This window comes from Pithys albifrons, chromosome 12 (assembly GCF_047495875.1).
Source record: "Pithys albifrons albifrons isolate INPA30051 chromosome 12, PitAlb_v1, whole genome shotgun sequence".
Lineage (NCBI taxonomy): Eukaryota > Metazoa > Chordata > Aves > Passeriformes > Thamnophilidae > Pithys > Pithys albifrons.
The window spans coordinates 14,523,024-14,540,952 of NC_092469.1; the positions used below are offsets into that span (position 1 = coordinate 14,523,024).

Below are 17,929 nucleotides of genomic sequence, written 5' to 3' on the forward strand. Positions count from 1 at the left end.
AGCCTCCAAGGCCAGTGTTGGCTCTCACGAGAGTGTCATACATCCGAAGTGTGAATGCTAATGATGGACCATGTTGTGTTAATTGCCAAGGCTATGGGAGGCTTGGAAATGAGGATGCAAAGGAGAGACAGGATGCCTTGGGGGACCCAGGAAGGAAATATGGATGCACCAGGGATGGGACTGGGAACTGAAGAAGGTGTCATCACTCTTGGAGTCAACATTAGCCTACAACTGTTTGAAGTCCCTGAAAGGAGGTTGTGGCAATGTGGGAGTTTGGCTCTTCTCCGAGGTAACAAGTAACAGGACAAAGGGAAATGGCCTCAAGTTGCACTAGGGGAGTTTTCAGCTGGATATTAGGAAAAATTTCTTCATGGAAATGGTTGTCAAGCCCTAGAATAGGCTGCCTAGGGTGATGGTGAAGTCATCATCCCTGGAGGTGTTTAAAAGACGTGTAGGTGTGGCACTTGGGGATATGACTTAGTGGTGAAATTGGCAATGCTGGGGTAACAGCTGCACTTGGTGCTCTTACAGGGCTTTTCCCACCTAAATGATTCCATGACTCTATGAAGTGTTGCTGGGCACACTGAGCACAACTCCACAAGGGAAAGGTTGTGCAAAAACCATTTTAGTTTTTGACAGATTACCTGGGCAGTGACAATGGTCAGACATGATAGAGCAGTGGGCAGGGAGCTTTCCCCTTGCTCCTGGCTCCAGCCTGCATTCCCCAGCTGTTGGCTTCAACTGGCAAATATTTGCAGTACATTTGTGCCCAAGCAGAGCAATGCAAAGAAGTGCTGGCACTAAGGCTGCCAGGAAGGTGTCCTGCAGCCCATTTTCCTCTGGTCATGGGGCTCAGCCTGGCACTCAGCATCCAAAAGTGTCCATGCCCCGCCAGTCCTAAGAAGTCTGGCCAAGGTGTTGTGTCCTGGCTCTGGGGACATACAGACACAGGTCAGAGATGGCTCTCCATGAAGCTCTCTGCTAGTGTCCCCTCCTGTCCTCTGCCCAGCAGCATTGTGGCTCTCTGAGCTCCCTGGGCATTCCTTGCTGCCTGCCCAGGACAAAGGATCCTGGAGTTGGCAGCCTCAAGTAAAGGATGTGAGAGATGGGGAACTGGATGGGGCACTAAAAGCAGGAGCTTTTAGTGGTTTCTGAGAGGGGCTGAGAAGGTGAGGGGGAGAAGGAATTTTTGGTGCCCCCCACGGGTGGTAACCTGGTGCTCAGGCAGCATCTGGGGCAGGGTGGGTGGTCTCAGCTGGGAATGATCTGGCTGAGAGTGTGATGAAGTGTGTGGGGAGATTGGGAATTTTGATCAGTAGGACTGAATGAGTGTGGGGCAACTCAGCCAGAGCAAGGGCACTGAGGCAGGCACAGGAGACCAAGGTGATGCAGGGGACACCAGGCAGGTGCCAGGGGATTGGCATGAGCTTGGGGCCACCAGGCCAAGTGTGGGGGCACCAGGATGATGCAGGTGGCAGTGGGGCAGTTGCAGGGAGGACTGAGACAGGGGCACGGGCCTGGCATGGGGCAAGGGGACTAATGCAGGGCAGGAGGTTCCAGGAGGGTGCAGATGAGCTGGGATGGAGGGGGATACAAGCAGGGTGGTACTGGGGTCCGGGGCAGGTACTGAGCTCTGGGGCGGTACTGGGGGATGGGGTGCTTGGGCAGTACTGGGGTGGGGCTGGGGCAGTACGGCGGGTGTGGGGGACTACCGGAGGACCCGGGACAGTACCGGGGGCAGTGCTGGGGGTCCGGGGCGGGCCGGTCCCGGTCGGGGCGGGGCCCATGGCGTGGGGCGCGGGGCCGTCCCGGCGCGGCCCCACGTGCGTGTGACGCGGGCAGGGGCCGGGACCGGGACCGCGGCAGAGCGGAGCGGCGGGAGCAGCGGGGCCATGCAGCCCTCGGCGGCCTCCGCCGGCCCCGCCGCTCCGGCGGGAGCTGAGCTGCTGCGGTGGCAGTGGCAGGAGGTGCAGGCGCCCTGCCTGGTGGCCGCCTGGATCCTGGTGGCCAGCCTGGCCAAGATCGGTAAGTGTCCCCGTGTCCCTTCCCGCCCCGGTCCCCCGGGAGCAGCCGTGCCCACCTCCCGGGGAAGGCGGGGGAGGGATGCGGCATCTCCGGGGAGCCCGGGGGCTACCGGCGCGAGAGGTGTCACTGCGTACCGGGACACAGGTCATGGGGATAAACCCGGCTAGTCACCAACCCCAGCCTGCGGAGGTCGGGGACCACTCCATGCCACATCCTCCGTGCCCTGCTGTGGCGTGATGCGCGGGGACGAGGTGAAGGTACCACCCGAAGGACGAGGTGGGGGCCCGAGGCCGTTTTCCCTGTGATGGATGGACGAGTGGATGGGTGGGCACGGAGAAGGGAAGAGATGCCCCAAAGGATGTCCCGTATTCCCAAAGGCTGGGACTGCACTGGAAGCCATTGAGCCCCCCGCCCCCCAGCCCCGGGAAGGGCTTGGTTGTGCCGGTGTCAGGCAGGATGTGTTGCCAGCAGCCCGGGGACGGGTCCGTACCTGCAGTCCCCTCCAGTGAGTCACTCCGGATCGGCGTCGCCTCGGGCTCTCGCGCTCCCCAGCACAGGACCACGCAGCCGGGGGAGGGTCGGCCGCCAGAGCCTGCGTGGGAAGGCGCAAGGAGGGTGTGTGTGAGCTGCGCAGGGCTGGGCTCCCCCACCAGCACCCAGGGCGCTGGGGAGGGTACACCCGTGCGTGGGTGCCAAGCAGGGTCCACAGGGGCTGGTCTTCCGCAGTACCCCTGCCTGCAGAACTGGGCCCCGGCCATGAGACTGTGACCTTGAGGCAGGTTTCCTCCTCGGGGACCCCACTGTGGGCACAGCCCCCGTGGTGGGGGTGCGAGGACCCTCCTAGTTTGGAACCAGTGTGTGCAGAGTTAGGCAGGGGAGGCTCCGAGCAGGCAGGGACTTGCAGCAGCACTCGGTACACAGGGGACAGCTATAGCTGTGACCACCAACTGGCCTCTGCCTGTCCCAAGCATCACTGTGGACCTCACGCTCCTCTCCTTCCTTGCCTTCTCGCAAGGGAGACCTGAAGCATCGCGAGGAATGAATTAAAGGGCGTTGTAAGCTTGAAAAGACAGTCCTCTGCTGTAGCTGTGCCACCTCCAGCAGCTGAGTGTGTCCCTCCTACCTGCAGAAGACGACAGAGGCAATTGCCTTCCCCAGCTCTTATTTTCTTCTCTTAAACCTCTCTCTGGAGCTGCTCCCTGTGCAGGTTTTCCTTGATATGCTCCCCTCATCACCCTGGACTTTGCCATGGTGGGTGCAGGCTGGGATCCTTTCCAAGCCCCCAAACCTGCCACACTTTTACAGGCCTGAGAAAAGCTGATGGTCACTCTTCCTCTCCATCTGGGAGACAGAACCCTGATGATTCGTAGCTTCGGGTTGCCTGGTTTAGCATATCCAATGGGTCCAATGGATGCTCAGAGCCCGGAGTCAGGAATGACATCCGGAATATCCAGACCTGGACACAGGGCAGTGGGCAGCACCCTGGCATGGATGTCCCCAGAGCTGGCATGTCCCCAGGGTGCACAGAGGAGATGAACCAGGGGTGGAGGATTCTGGGGAGCAGAGATGACCGTGCCAGCTGTGGTGGCCATGGACTCGGGGCACAGGCTGGCGCAGGGGAACCGTTGTGGTTGTGGCACTGGGCTGTCAGCTCACAGCCCTGTGACTGCAGGGGAGGAAGTGGCCCCATGCCTGGGTGATGGGGAAATGACACTGTGGGCTCTGTTCTCAGAGGCAGTCACGATGCTGGGGTGCCCTGAGCCAGCAAACATCCGGGGCGGGGAAAAACTGGCTTGGGTGTTGCCTTCCTGCACAGTGGGGCATCATCCAGGCTTTACTGCCTCTTTTCCATCCTTGGTCAGAGCATGGGGTGGGGGGAAGAGAGATGTGATGAGCATTGCCCCAGGTATGCTCCTTACTCACAGCTGCCTCATGGACAGGGGTTTCCCAGCTGACAGATGTTTTTCAACCCAGCAGCATCCCCATGGGTTGCAACCATCTCTCCTCGCACCATCACCTCTGTCTCCAGCTCCTCCTGTTTAGGTGTTTCACCACTTCCCAGACTCCAGAGGAGCACAGCAGGTTTTGGCCCCAAGTCCTCTCAGTGGCAAATACTATATTATGGATGCCTGTGTATGGATTATGGCTCTGAAGTTAATTCACATGTGGCTAAGTTACTGTTGCTGTGGGAACCTTTAATGCTGAAATCCTTGACTAGTGCATGTAAAATTAGAGCTCGTTCTGCCTGTCCCCACTGGCAGCTCCCGGCAACACAGGGGAGCTCATGTGCTGCCATTTGCTTGGGAAGTTGGCAGCTTTCCCCATCAGCCAGGGGATTTTTGGACAAACAGGGTCTTTCCCATTGATGCTGCTCCTTTCTTTGCCCAAGTGTTTTGGCTTGGGGGAAGAATACATAGAACTAAGAATGGTTTGGGTTGGAAGGAACTTTAAAATTCATCTAGTTTCAACCCCCTGCCATGGCGGGGACACCTTCCACTAGACCCGATTGCTCAAAGTCCCATCCATCCTGACCTTGAACACTTCCATGATAGATGACATCCAGGACCCATGTCCCCACAGCATCCCTGCAGGCTCTCCTGGGTCTCTCCAGCCAGCCAGGACATACCTCCACAGCATGGGGAATGCAGATGGGTTGCTGAAGCAGGGAACAGGGATCTTGGCAATGTTCCTGAGTATGCAGAAAGGGGCTGGACTCCTCGTTCCTTTCTTGAAAACTTCAGAGCTTTGTTCCCGTGGGTGGGAAGAGGTTTCACAGCCTGCTGCAAGCGCTGAGCGAGCACCATTCATCCCCTGGTGAAGGCAGCTTGTGTGGGGTGAACAGGGCTCTGCAGCAGCTTATGTGGAGTGAACAGGGCTCTGCAGCAGCTTGTATGGTCATTTAGCAGGAATTCAGTTTGGATTAAGCTCAGCCAGCCCTTCTCCAGGGTGTGGGTCTGCTTGGAGGGCTGTAGTGTCCATATCACTATGACCTCAAGGGCTGTATTGCAGCCTGTAGCAGTGAGCGGAGGCAGCTGGGGATGAGGGGGTTGCCCCAGGCTCTGTGGCTGGGATGCTCAGTGGCAGAGTTACAGCAGAGATTTGGTCTGGGTGCTCTTTCCTGGTGAGCTGGCAGGTCATGCCATCCCTGTGCTCGCTGCTCTGCCCCTGCTGGCTGCAGCACTGTTTCAAGTGTGTTATGCAGAAGACCACTGTTGGGGCTCACCAGCACGGCATGGACAGGGCTTGCTGTGCCAAGGAGCAACCTCTTGAGGTCCTCAATGAGAGGAAAAGTGGCCCTTAGCTTGCATGTTGGGTGGTGGGCTCAAAGATGTTGTCTCTAGTTGGGAACCAGATCTTTGACATTGAATTATCTCCTCAAATTCAGAGCTCAGCTGTGGTGAGGGAAAGCAAATCACCTAAGAGATGTTAGGAAGGAAGAAAGGGAGAACATCAGGGGGCCATGACCTCAATTCCCAGGGTGACATCTCAGAGACACTTGGACCTGTCTCAGAAAGGATAGAGCAGGGCTGGGACAGGTTCAGAGGAGAATGACAAGGGTATAGAGACATGGAAACCTACTGATGAAGCACTGCCTATTCCTGGGCTCCTCTCCAGGTCTGTGCTGTTGGAGACAGGACACTGGTCTAGGTAGACCTTAGTCCATGGGGGTTCCGAAGGAGAGAAGCAGCCAAGTGACCTCGGGTTGATGCACGACCAGAGCACAGTTTTCCTTCTGGAGGGATGACTTGGCACACACAATGGGCACCTTTAATCCAGCTAAAGAGCCGTAGGTACTGGGTTTTAGGTTGGCAGCAGGGCTGGGCTTGCAGCCAAGTGATGGCTCAGAGCCTGCTCTGATGGTCCTTGTACCTGCTGAGTGTGCAAGGACAGAGGTGGCTCTGGAAGTCCCTGGAGGAACCCTCTTCCCAGGAGAAGGGTTCTTCTTCTGATGGCCAAGTCATGCTACAGACCTGGCTGGATGTCACAAGTGATGGCAGAACTCAGTGAAGGGGGCGGGGGGAGGCAAAACTGCTGTGACCCTTGACAGCCTTTCCCCAGTCACTGCTCTTTGGGGGACAGCAAAAATACAGTACCCTGTGCTAGGGAGGAGAAACCCATAGGGATGGGGGTTGCCTGCCTGGAATCTGGACTGATTTGGGATTTCATAGGACACCTGGCCTTGGGGATAAAGTCTGGAGGAGCAAGTCCCCTGTGCTGGCATCCTGCTGACTTGTGCCTGAGCTGCAGGCTCACTGCCACATTGCTGATGGATGAATACCAGGGCACCCTCTGCTTGCTTCACAAAATACATCCTGTTCCACGGTAGCTTAAGATTTGGTCCAAACCCTGCATGGAATAAAATGATTATTCTGAGCATCTCTAAATCTGCAGCTCCCGAGTGCCTGTGTTTTTGCATGCAGGTAGGTTATCTGGTGCCGAGGGAGGTTGTGCTCTGGCATGGCTTGTGCTGCAGTGGTTTGCTGGCTGCTCTGGCTGCTTGCTGAGACAGATGCAAACAAGGTCACCACAACACCAAGACAGAGCATCCTTGGCTCCAAGTGGGGTAACATGTCCCAGTGAACCAGGATTTCTTCGCTCAAATAGCAGCCAGCAATGCGTGTGACACTGTGAACGTGCTCACTTGACTGCTTTAATCCTGTAAGTGCAGATACCAGAAACCAAGAAAAGCAAAATGCCTGGCTGCTTGGCTTATTAGACAGTGGCTGAGGAAGAGAGGGAGATCCCAAAGCATGAGGGACCTAAAATCCTGACCTGGGAGGTAGCTGGAAGGTCTTCAGTGTGCACATGGCCATGAAGCAGCCTTTCCTTAGGTGCTCCCTTGTCCTCCCCCCATCCACCATGCATCATCCAACCTGTCTGTAGAGCCTGAGGATTTGGAATGCTCTGTCTATGTGCCTGTTTGGCTGATGCTTTCATTCCTCTTTTCTTTCTAGTTTTCCACCTGTCAAGAAAGGTGACATCCGTTGTCCCGGAGAGCTGCCTCCTCATCCTGCTGGGGCTGGGCCTGGGGGGCATCGTGTTGGCTGTGGCAAAGAAAGCCGAATACCAGCTGGAGCCAAACATGTTCTTCCTCTTCCTTCTGCCCCCCATCGTCCTGGACTCGGGGTACTTCATGCCCAGCCGGCTGTTCTTCGACAACATTGGTGCCATTCTCACCTACGCGGTGGTGGGCACACTCTGGAACTCCTTTGCCACCGGCACTGCACTCTGGGGGCTGCACCAGGCCAGGCTCATGGGTGGGTATGTAGGGCTGCACATCCACAAAAAATAGTTTGGAGGTGCAAAGCACCCCAGTTTCATAGCCCACTGTCTCTCCCTGCCGTAGATTCCTAGGAATTATAGCACAAACAGGGTTCTGGCATTCTGGGAGTCATGCTCTGGGTCTTGGTATCCTGGGAATAGTGCTCTGGCAGGATGGTCAAGTGTGCAGGACAAATGGGCCCTGCTTGGCACTGGGCTGATTCATGTCTTTGCTATTTTTGTCGCTGACCTTGGCTAGTGTTGCTGGCTCGCTGCCGTGTTCCCTTGCTTGGCTGGAGCCACTGGCCCTGGCTGGCCTGGGTTGTTTTTTGAGCTCTCCTGACACCTAAGGAACTGCTTGATGCCTGAACCTCAGGTGAGGCTGCTGAACCTCTTTTGGTGGTACAGGAGCAGCAATGCACATGTATGTTAAGGGAGATATCCCTCATGCTCCTGTCCTGTTGCAGCAAGGATGTGCTGAGCCTCTGCTTTACCAGGAGCACCCCAGAGCTCTGGGAACAATCTCAGTGGGTTCACCCCAGTGCACTCCCAGTTGAGGTGCTGCAGCTGGGATCAGATGAGGGACAGGCTTGTTTCAGCCTGGTTAGAGGGACTCTGGGATGGATGACTCGCCTCACCTGGGTCCTTCTGTCCTATCAGATCCAGGTGTTGAAGCTGGGCTGATGGATTTCCTGCTCTTCGGCAGCCTCATCTCAGCTGTGGACCCTGTGGCAGTGCTTGCTGTCTTTGAAGAGGTCCATGTAAATGAGACCCTTTTCATCATTGTGTTTGGCGAGTCTCTCCTGAATGATGCTGTCACTGTGGTGAGTTGCAGCTTGGGGGACCCAAATGTGGAGCGCAGTGTGGTCCAGGGTTCTGGACTCTCCCAGGTCAGAGGATGCAGGTGACATCCCCAAGCTAGGGTCAGACCCGTGCCATGCTCTCTTGGTCTTTCCTCTTTCTTGGCCCTGGGGCTTTGCCGGCTGAGATGAGCTGTCTCACCTGGCAGGTTTGTGGCAGGAGATGCCTCTTTTACAGGGTCCATCCTGCCCTTCTAATGGCAGGGCAATATCCTGCATTCCTCAAAGGATTTGCCTTGCCTGCAGGTTCTGTACAAGGTCTTCAACTCTTTTGTGGAGCTGGGCCCAGCACACATCCGTGCCACAGACTACGTGAAGGGGGTAGGTGAGTATGTGCCACCTGCCTCTTTCTCCACGGTGGAAATGGAGAGGGGCAAGCATGGATGTGGTTTTCCTGTGGGGTGGGCACTGAGCACCCAGGTCTGTCGTCTCCATCCCAGTGGACACATCCTGGCTGTCAGCAGAGAATCAGAGAATGGTTTGGGTTAGAAGGGACCTTAAAGACCATCTTGTTCCATCCCCCTGCCATGGGCAGTGAAACCTTCCACTAGACCAGGTTTCCCCAAGCCCGGTCCAACCTGGCTTTGAATATTTCCAGGGATGGGGCAGCCACAGCTGCTCTGGACAACCTGTTCCAGTGCCTCACCACCCTCACAAAGAATTTCTTCCTAATATCCAATCTAATCATGCCCTCTGTCGGTTTAAAACAATTCCCCCTTGTCCTGTCACTCCGTGCCCCTGTCAAAAGTCCTTCTCCAGCTCTTTTGGAGCCCCTTTAGGTACTGGAAGAGACTCTAAGATCTCCCCAGAGCCTTCTCTTCTCCAGGCTGAACAACCCCAACTCTGTCAGCCTGTCTCCATAACAGAGGTGCTCTTGGGGATGCTTTGTGATGATCCAAAGCTCCATGCTCTGTGAGGTGCTTGGTGGGGACCTGGGTGTGAACACAGGGCTTGGCCAACCCAGCATGATGTGGCCATGGGGCACAGGAGCTGGGCCCGTTCACTTATTGTGCAGATGGGTCTTCTCCTCCCAACAGCCTCCTTCTTCCTGGTGAGCCTGGGGGGCACGGCTGTGGGGCTGCTCTTCGCCTTCCTCCTGGCCCTGATCACGCGGTTCACCAAGCGCGTGCGCATCATCGAGCCACTCTTTGTCTTCCTCCTGGCCTACGTTGCGTACCTTGCTGCTGAGATGGTCTCGCTCTCCTCCATCCTGGCGTGAGTACTGGGGTCCTCCAAAGGCCTCCAGGAAATCTGGGTTGCAGTTCTGAGCAGAAAGAGGCAGCGAGCAGACCCACTCCTCATCCTGCCGTAGGGCCATGCCAGCTCCTTCTGCCCCTCTGCAGAGTCACCTTCTGTGGGATCTGCTGCAAGAAGTATGTGGAAGCCAATATCTCCCAGAAATCCCGCACCACGGTCAAATACACCATGAAGACACTGGCCAGCAGTTCAGAAACCATCATCTTCATGTTTCTTGGCATCTCAGCTGTGGATACCTCCAAGTGGGCATGGGACACAGCACTGGTGCTGGGAACCCTGTTCTTTATCCTGCTCTTCAGAGCCGTGGGTCAGTCTGCCTTGCTGTGTGTCTGGCCAGAAGCACCTGGCCCTTTTCATGCCAAAAAGGGGAACTGTCCAAGAAAGGTTGGCATACAAGGCCAGCCATTGCTCCTGGATGGGATTTTATACTATCTCCAGGAGCAGGCAGGGTGCTTCCAGCATCCCAGGCTCTCCTTCTCCTTCTTCCTTAGGTGTTGTCCTTCAGACCTGTGTGCTCAACCGCTTCCGTCTCATCCCCCTGGACAGGATCGACCAGGTGGTCATGTCATATGGTGGCCTCCGTGGGGCCGTGGCCTTCGCCCTGGTCATCCTGCTGGACAGGGAAAAAGTGAAAGCCAAGGACTACTTTGTGGCAACAACCATCGTGGTGGTGTTCTTCACTGTCATTGTGCAGGTGAGGGTGGACACTGTGCCCTCCTCCAGCAGTGCTTTCTAGCCCTAGAGTTGGCCTGGGGATATATGCTTGGGGAAAGTATCTCTTTTCAAGTGACCTTTGGTCCTTGGTGCCTTCTGGCACCCCATCCATCACCAAATGTGCAGGACTGCCATGGTAACTGTTGCGATCGGGCCATGGCCCGTTTTCTTTCCCCACCTGGCCTCTTGTTCTGGCACTGGCTCCAAGGCCAGTGATGGCATGTGCCTGGACAAGTGATTCTCTTTACAAAGCTGCTGATGGGCCCTGGCTCTGGGGTTCCTGCATCCCAAGAAGGGGAGCCAGAGGGAGGATGGATATGAGCCCAAGGGAAGGGGGACTGGGGAGGTATGACATGGCACAGGGGGTTGGGCTGCTAGGAGCACACCTGTCTGGCACAGCCGTTGTCCCTGGTCACTTTGTGCTGCTTCTGCTCCCCGTGCCCCAGATGTGCACCCTCTTGCCCTCCTAGTCTTTCCCTTGCCTTCTCCTGCCATTCTAGGGCCTCACCATCAAACCTCTGGTGACATGGCTGAAGGTGAAGCGCAGTGACCACCACAAGCCCACGCTAAATGAGGAGCTGCATGAGCACGTAGGTGCAAGTGCCAGAGGCTTCCTGGCTTCCCACACTAGTGGGGCTGGGCGAGGGCCATGCACAGCCTCGGCATCCCTGGGTATCTGCAGCCTTGCCACCACTCTCACCCTCTTTCCCCCACTCAAGGCCTTTGACCACATCCTGGCAGCTGTGGAGGACATCGTGGGGCACCACGGCTACCACTACTGGCGGGACAAGTGAGTGTCTTAGCCAGGATCCTCTGCCAGCCATCAGGTGGGCAGAGGAATGTGCCAGCCATGGGGATATCCCAAGGTCCCTACAGGAAGACATGCCTGCTGTAGGCAGCACAGCAGGACCAGGAAGGCTCTATGTCTGTCCATCAGTCTGGATAGGTACCATCTGGTTGCTGTTGTGCAGCAAATCAAGGTCCCAAAGGTATCCCAGAGAGAGGTCAGGAATACCTTTAGGAATGGTGTGGAGCTGGCATGCTTGCCAAGGTTGAAGCTGCTGGAGGGATGTGGGGTGTCTGTGTTGGTGGCAGTGGCCCTGTGCCTCCTCGTGGATGGAGCTGTGCTGGGCGTTGAGGAGGGAACAGCCCTGTTCCTGCCTGGGCAGTGTTTATCTGCAGCACAGCGACAGGAAAAGGATGCAAAAAGCCTGTTTCCTGAAGGGGAAGTGCTCCAGCAGGGCAGCCATGCTGGCCTCAGTCCCACTCCCATTGCCTCCCCCAGACCTGCTGGTCTCTGGCTTCCCCTTGGGCAGGGATGAAGGGTCAGCATGTCCCCTACCCTCCTGCCTTCCCTGGCAGTATCTCCTGTGCACAGCCAGGCCCTGTGTGCACAGTCTCCCTTTGCCATGATTTGGACACTCAGCCTTGTGTGGGCAGGTATCTCTGGCCGTGGTGCCCCATGGGAGCTAAAGTGCCTGTCTTCATCTCGTGACAGGTGGGAACAGTTCGACAAGAAGTACCTGAGCCAGCTCCTGATGCGGAAATCTGCCTACAGGCTGCGGGATGAGATCTGGGATGTTTATTACAAGCTGAACATCCGTGATGCTATCAGCTTTGTTGATCAGGTAAGGGCACATGATGGGGGCCAGTCGGCAAGATGGCCCTGACAGTAGAGGTTACATGTGCACCCTCTGGCCAGGCAGTGGGGACCCCTCCCAGTCCAGCTGGGTCCTTGCTGCCCCAATGCCAGCCTTGCCTTCCACCTCCCAGGGTGGCCATGTGCACTCAGCAGCCAAGCTGGCGCTGCCCTCCATGCCCAGCCGCACGTCCATGTCAGAGTCATCAGTCACAAACCTCTTGTGAGTAGGAGCATCCCCTGGAGCCTCTGGGCAGACCTCCCAGCCGCCCTCTTCCCTGGAGACAGGTTGTGCCAGGGCTGGCAGGGGGCTAGCACAATGCAGGCATGGAGTCCAACCCCTCCATCTTCATCTGCCCCCAGGAGGGAGAGTGGGAGCGGTGCATGCCTGGACCTGCAGGTGATTGACACGGTGCGGAGCCGCCGGGACAAGGAGGACGCTGCCATGCACCACGTGCTGCGAGGGAGCCTCTACAAGCCCCGCCGGCGGGTGAGCGCTCCCGGGCCGTGGCGTGCGGCTGACCCTGAGGGGAGCAGCACCCATAAGAGGAGCAGGGATGGAGGATGCTCTGTGGGGCCAGCTGCTCACCCTGTGTCTCTTTGCCTCTTCCTCGGCCAGTACAAGGCCAGCTACAGCCGTCACTTCATCTCTCCAGATAAACAAGAGCGCCAAGATAAAGAAATCTTCCGGCAGAACATGAAGAGGCGTCTGGAGACCTTCAAGTCCACAAAGCACAATGTCTGCTTCTCCAAGAGCAAGGCTAGGCTGAAGGAAAAGGGCAGGAAAAAGGCAAGCACTCCAAAACTTCTGCTGTTTTCCTATCTCTGAGGTTTGCCTTCCCCCCACAATGCAGTCAGAGAGCTCCTTTGGGGTGTAGGTGAGGCGCTGCAGGGCACTGGCAGCTCCATGGCCAGCAGTGAAAGCAGCTCATCTCATCTCAGTTCTGGTGATGCTGCATGTGAGCATGTGGGTATCTCATGTCCGTGTGTCCCTACCATGCCAGCACTACTGTGGAGTGGCTCTTCCCTGAGCAAAGTGGTCCCAAGCCTGGGACCATTGATTTTCCAAGAGCACTCAGTATAAAGCAGCTTGAATGTTGGTGCAGATCCAGTCTCAGAAGTGTGGCACTGCACCTTAAATTGAGCCTTAGATGTCTTCTCTTGTTTGGACGCTTTTGAAGCCATTTCAGCTGGGCAGTTTGTTGTAGGGCCGTGAGGATGCAAAGCATAAGGACTAGGAACCACTGACTGCCATCTGCCATGTAACTAGAGTGGGAATCTGCATGGTCAAGGCTACCCTGGATGGCAGGGCCACCTGTTGGGGTTAGGGTTTTGCACAGGGGTGGTCCCACCCAGTCCCTCTTCCCTCACAGAAGAACATCTCCCTGACCAAAGAGGCATCCAATGGGAAGACACAGAGAAATGTCCCCTGGCAGGAGTCAGGTAAGGCCAGTGGCAGGTGAGGATGGCAGATCCTGGCAAAAGCACCTGGTGGGATGGAATGGGAGCACCCACTGTGCCTGCTCACTGCCAGCTCAGTGGCATGAGAGCATCCAGGGTTGCACGTGCACCAAATCCTTCTCCCATGGATGCAGTCCTTCCCCATCCTCCCATGGGGAGGGTGCCCCATCCTCCAAAACCACTCCCTTTATCTGGCTGCAGCTCCTGTCCTGGTGATGGTCAGCTCAGAGGAGGAGGAGAGCGATAGCTCAGAGACGGAGAGAGAGGACGATGAAGGCATTGTGTTTGTCGCTCGAGCCACCGATGAGGTCTTGCAGGGAAAGACAACTCCTGGTAGGCACCAATGCTCCCCACCAGGGCAGCTGCCATTGGGTAGCTTGTCTTTCCTCCACCTGTGGAGAAAATTTGTCTTGGCCTAGGCAAAACTAAAGTCACTAGAGCATGAATGGGAGAATTGCTGTCCTCAGGAGGCATGGCAGAGCCTCCCTGGTGTCTCCTGCATCCCTGGGCCAGCAGATGGTGTGATTCTTGGGACTGACTTACAAAAGGCCACTAGCTGGACTTCATGATCCTTGTAATCCCTTCCAACTCAGGATATTTTCTAGGATTCTATGGCCATTCAGTAGCGGTTTGTTCTGCAATGCCTGCAGGGTTCAAGGAAAGACTTGGGTTCAAGAGGAGACTGAGAGCTGTGCAAGTCCCTCTCACTGTGCCTCCTTCTGCATCCACAGGCAGCCTGGATGTCTGCCCCAGCCCCTGCATCATCCCACCATCACCCACCTTGGCAGAAAAGGAGCTGCCGTGGAAAGGAGACCAGGCTGATCTGGCTGTTTATGTCTCCTCGGAAACCACCAAAATCGTGCCAGTGGATATGCAGAAGGCTTGGAACCAAAGCATCTCTTCCCTGGAGAGTATTGCCTCCCCACCAGGCATTGAGAGTGGACCTCAGCACAGGAGATTTGCCTGCCCTGTGCTGGAGGAACAACCCCAGTCTGCAAGCCAGGCGATGCCAGAGCAGAGATCCTGCTTCCAGTTCCCCAGCCACATCTCCAAGACTGGCCGGTCACAGAGTGACAGCAGCCCAGACAGCCCTGAGCAGCAGGAACTGCAGCCTTTGATGGCTACAGAGGAGCAGGGCAGGGTGCCACCCACCGTGGAGCCCAGGTGGCTGATGTTCAACAGAGCAAGCCACCTCTGAGGCACCCTGTGGGTGGGGAAGGGGCTGGGGGCTGCAGACAGGCTGTGACCTGCTGACTGCTCTGCTGTCTTGCGTTGTAAAGCTTCTGTGTGTCTCCAGAAATTCCAGGAGTGGCAGGAGAACCCAGTACTCCTCCTGAAGCTGCACTCCAGGGAAGGCTTTGCCCATGCACCTGCTGATGCAAACCTGGTCAATAACTTGGCTAAGTGCTGCAACAGCAGGTACCAGCCCTGTCCACCTGGGGAGGCACAGACCCCAAACCTTATTCATCCTCTTTGGTCCCTACACATCTCAGCAGCCAGGAGGATTGAGATGTTCCTCCCAGGGGGGTTGGGATTCCCACTGGACTTGATCCTATTGTGGCTATGCTGCCCTGAGGTGTGGAGGTGCTGGTTAATGGGCTATGGCTGCTCACAGGTGTAGGAGTACGAGCTGATCTTCAGCCTGGCTGTGAGTGGGAGACCTCTGGAGAAATGACTGTGAGTGGAGGCCGGTGCATGAGAGCCCATCCACACCCAGTGACTGAGCTGTTGACTTCAAGGTGGCCACAGTGCTCATTCCTCACAGCATGCATGGAGCTCAGCAAGGAGACCAAAGATGGACTCCTTGCCATGGCAGCTCTGTGTTCCCCTGGTTATGGAGGCACCACAGAGGCAAGGCCATGACCTTCTCAGGACTGGAAGCAGCGCTCCTGGGGTTTGGCTCCACCAGGAGCTGGACTAGTGAACCTGTACGCACAGGGACTCCTCTAGCAGCCAACCTGCTGTGCCAGCCTACACCTGTTGTCTGGATGTGTTCCAAATACCTGCAGTGTTCAGCTTTCTGGCTTTGGTAGAAGGCAGCTGCCCTCCACAACATCCTTGGCATTCATCCTGCCCATGTCCCAGTCCCTCCAGTTGTCTGGGGCCCATAATTTGTGAGGGCTGACCATGGTGCAAGGAGTGAAGGCAGCAGCAGGTATGAATGTACATCAGGAACAGGGGTGATGGGTGTGAGCCGAGTCCATCTTCAAAAGTCTGCCCCACCACCTGCCTCCCAGCCATCCCTGCTTCCTCCTGAGAGGGTGGTGGCACCTAGTGGCAGTGGCCCACATAGTGCATTATTCCACGTGTGACCCCAAGGGCCAAGGATTGCTCTGCAAGGACTGCTCAGCACACAAAAGAGCACAATGGCTGGGCGCTGGCAGTGCAAGAGGGTTGGGGGTGCTCCTCTTAGGGAAAAATGGGGACTTGGTCTGTTAATATCCCAAAGTGGGTAAAAAACCTGCCTGTTCCAGCTCTATGGGTGTGCTGAGACAGCAGGTGCCAAGAGGACATTTGGATGCACTGGGTGGGTGAGCCCAGTGTGGAGGAAGTGAGCTGATGGGAGCCCTGGCACTGGTGGCAGGGCTCAGCAGAGACCTTTTATCTGTTCCACCAGATAAGCATGAGGTTTTTAAAAGGTTTTTATATAGTTTTGCATTTCAGGTATGACTTACTCTGGTTTTGATTTCTGATATTAGGCCATATTAAATCTTAGATGGGTCAGTGTTTTCTGTAGCCATGGGCACCACAAATGACTCAAGACTTAATATCTTATTTGCAAGAATATTGTTATAATGTGAGAATATATGCAGAGTATTTTGTAATGTTAAATAAACTGGAGTTGGAGCAGATGTTGTGGTCTGGTCTCTGCTGTCTGGGTACCTCAGCCCATCATGGTTCGGTTCTCCTTCACAGGCACTGTGTCCCCTGTGCCTTTCCATTCTTCTCCACCCGAGGCCCCAGCCCCCCTCTCAGCCTCGATGTGCCTAAATGGATTTCCTGGTTTCCACAATGTTTCCGGAAAATGTGAAATTCTTTCCAAAGAGGTGCTTGCCTGCAGCCGTGGCCAGGCGGTGCAGGGGGAGCAGCCCTCCTGCCCGGAGCTGTAGCAGCAGCAGAGCAGCAGTGTGCTGGGAAGCCACATCTTCCCATGTCTGTGCCACCTTTCTCCTTGCCAAAAATATGGTCCAAACAAGTCCGTTTCAGGGTATTCTGGATCACAGGAGCCTCCCTGCATCGGTGTGTGTGCTGGTTTTGCTCTTCCCTTGATCTCCTGCCTCCGCTTTTCCTGAAGGAGAGTGTTTACTTGATTCACAAGGTGGATGTTTGGCTTGTATAGAACCATCAACCCCAGACCTTTTTTGGCAGGGTCATATACAGCTCCTAGCCTTGGGGAACTTTGCACTGGCCCCCTGTGGAAGCTCTTTCTCCTCCTAACATTCCCCATCTGCTTTGCATCCCACGGCCATGCTGGCTGAGCTGCGCTCTGTGTGCTGGACGTCAGTGGCAGCCTCTCCTGCAGACAGGATTACTTTGGCAGTGCACCAGGTTGTTTCCTGGAAGCGGTGGGTCTATGGCCTCCTGGTTCTTCAATGGAGGGAAAGCAGACATCTCAGCTTCAGGAAATGCTGGTGCTGGTTGCTGCTGGCTCACACAGATATCTGACCCTAGAAGCTAATGTGTGTGCAGGCTTTCCATGCCACCAGCCAGTAGCTTGAAGCCCCTTCTTCCCATCCTTAACCTCAGCCCTGTTGTGAGCGAGGATGGTGGCTCCTGCTACGCTCTTCCCCACAGGGTTTTGTCAGTTTTTATACTTGTACTTCACTCTCTATATTTCACTTTACAGCATCTTGCCTGCACAAGACTGCTCTGATCCTTCCAGCACAGCACAGAGCTGTCTCTTTCAGCCTAAAAATACTGAAGTGCCTCAGTGGAAAAACGCAAGAAACGAACCAAACCACAAACACATGTGCCCAAACCTCTGCTTCTTTAGGACAGAGTAAGGCACAACCAGAGGAGCTGCTACTCAGACTGTAACCCAGAACATACAACCCCTCTGACTTACTGTAAGCAAACCTCATCCCAGAGCTGACTATCACAGACCTGCCATTTTGCACGTAGGCTTCTGTTAAAGCCTGCCATTAAACATTCACATTTTTTCCACAGGGATTTACTTCCTCTGATACTCAGCTCCTCCACTTTCTCTGTGGTACCAAAACTTGTGAAGTCAGCAGGAGATGTAAGGCAGCTCTGGCATTAACCAGATAGAAGAGTTGTGGGCAGCGGATTGGTGTTGGCTGTCTTCCAAGTGAGTCTTAAAATCACCACCTTGCTGTTGCACAATGCAAGTTGAAGCATCATGTCAATTTTAGGTTGGAAGGGGCTTGGGGGAGCCTCCAGTCCAACCCCAGCTCGATACAGGGCTGATGGCAAAGCTAGAGCAGGTAGCTCAGAGCTCTGGATTTGCAATGTGCCCAAGGATGGAGGAGTCAACTGTCCCTGTCCCAGAGCCACACCATGGCTGCACAGTCTTGCAGAGAATTCATTTCTCTTTACGCCCAGTAAATACTTCCCTGGCGTAGGTTCTTCCTGTTGCCTCTTGTTCTTCCATGTGTGTCTCCGAGAAGACTTGGGATCTAGTTTCTCTGTGCCCTGTTGTAAATCCCTTCTGCCTTGTCTTCCTAAAGCTGGTTTTCTCTGGCATTTTGTT

At 55.7% G+C, this 17,929-nt stretch overlaps 1 protein-coding gene across 3 annotated transcripts; it reads left to right on the plus strand.

The window, feature by feature from the left end:
* The first annotated feature begins 239 nt into the window (after nucleotides 1–239).
* Nucleotides 240–16,070, plus strand: SLC9A5 (solute carrier family 9 member A5). 3 transcript variants are annotated; one of them, XM_071567265.1, is made up of 16 exons: nucleotides 240–289; nucleotides 6,981–7,283; nucleotides 7,948–8,111; nucleotides 8,394–8,472; nucleotides 9,185–9,362; nucleotides 9,491–9,711; nucleotides 9,896–10,098; nucleotides 10,619–10,708; nucleotides 10,838–10,908; nucleotides 11,617–11,746; nucleotides 11,892–11,980; nucleotides 12,121–12,247; nucleotides 12,377–12,547; nucleotides 13,131–13,200; nucleotides 13,420–13,551; nucleotides 13,950–16,070. In XM_071567265.1, exons 2-16 carry the CDS (start codon nucleotides 7,109–7,111, stop codon nucleotides 14,414–14,416), a joined length of 2,367 nt encoding a protein of 788 aa, XP_071423366.1. In that variant the 5' UTR covers nucleotides 240–289; nucleotides 6,981–7,108; the 3' UTR covers nucleotides 14,417–16,070. The 3 variants fall into 3 exon arrangements, with proteins under 3 accessions (XP_071423366.1, XP_071423365.1, XP_071423367.1); XM_071567264.1 differs by lacking the exon at nucleotides 240–289 and adding an exon at nucleotides 1,849–2,025; XM_071567266.1 differs by lacking the exons at nucleotides 240–289; nucleotides 6,981–7,283; nucleotides 7,948–8,111 and having other exon boundaries at nucleotides 8,394–8,468.
* The last annotated feature ends 1,859 nt before the right edge of the window (nucleotides 16,071–17,929 follow it).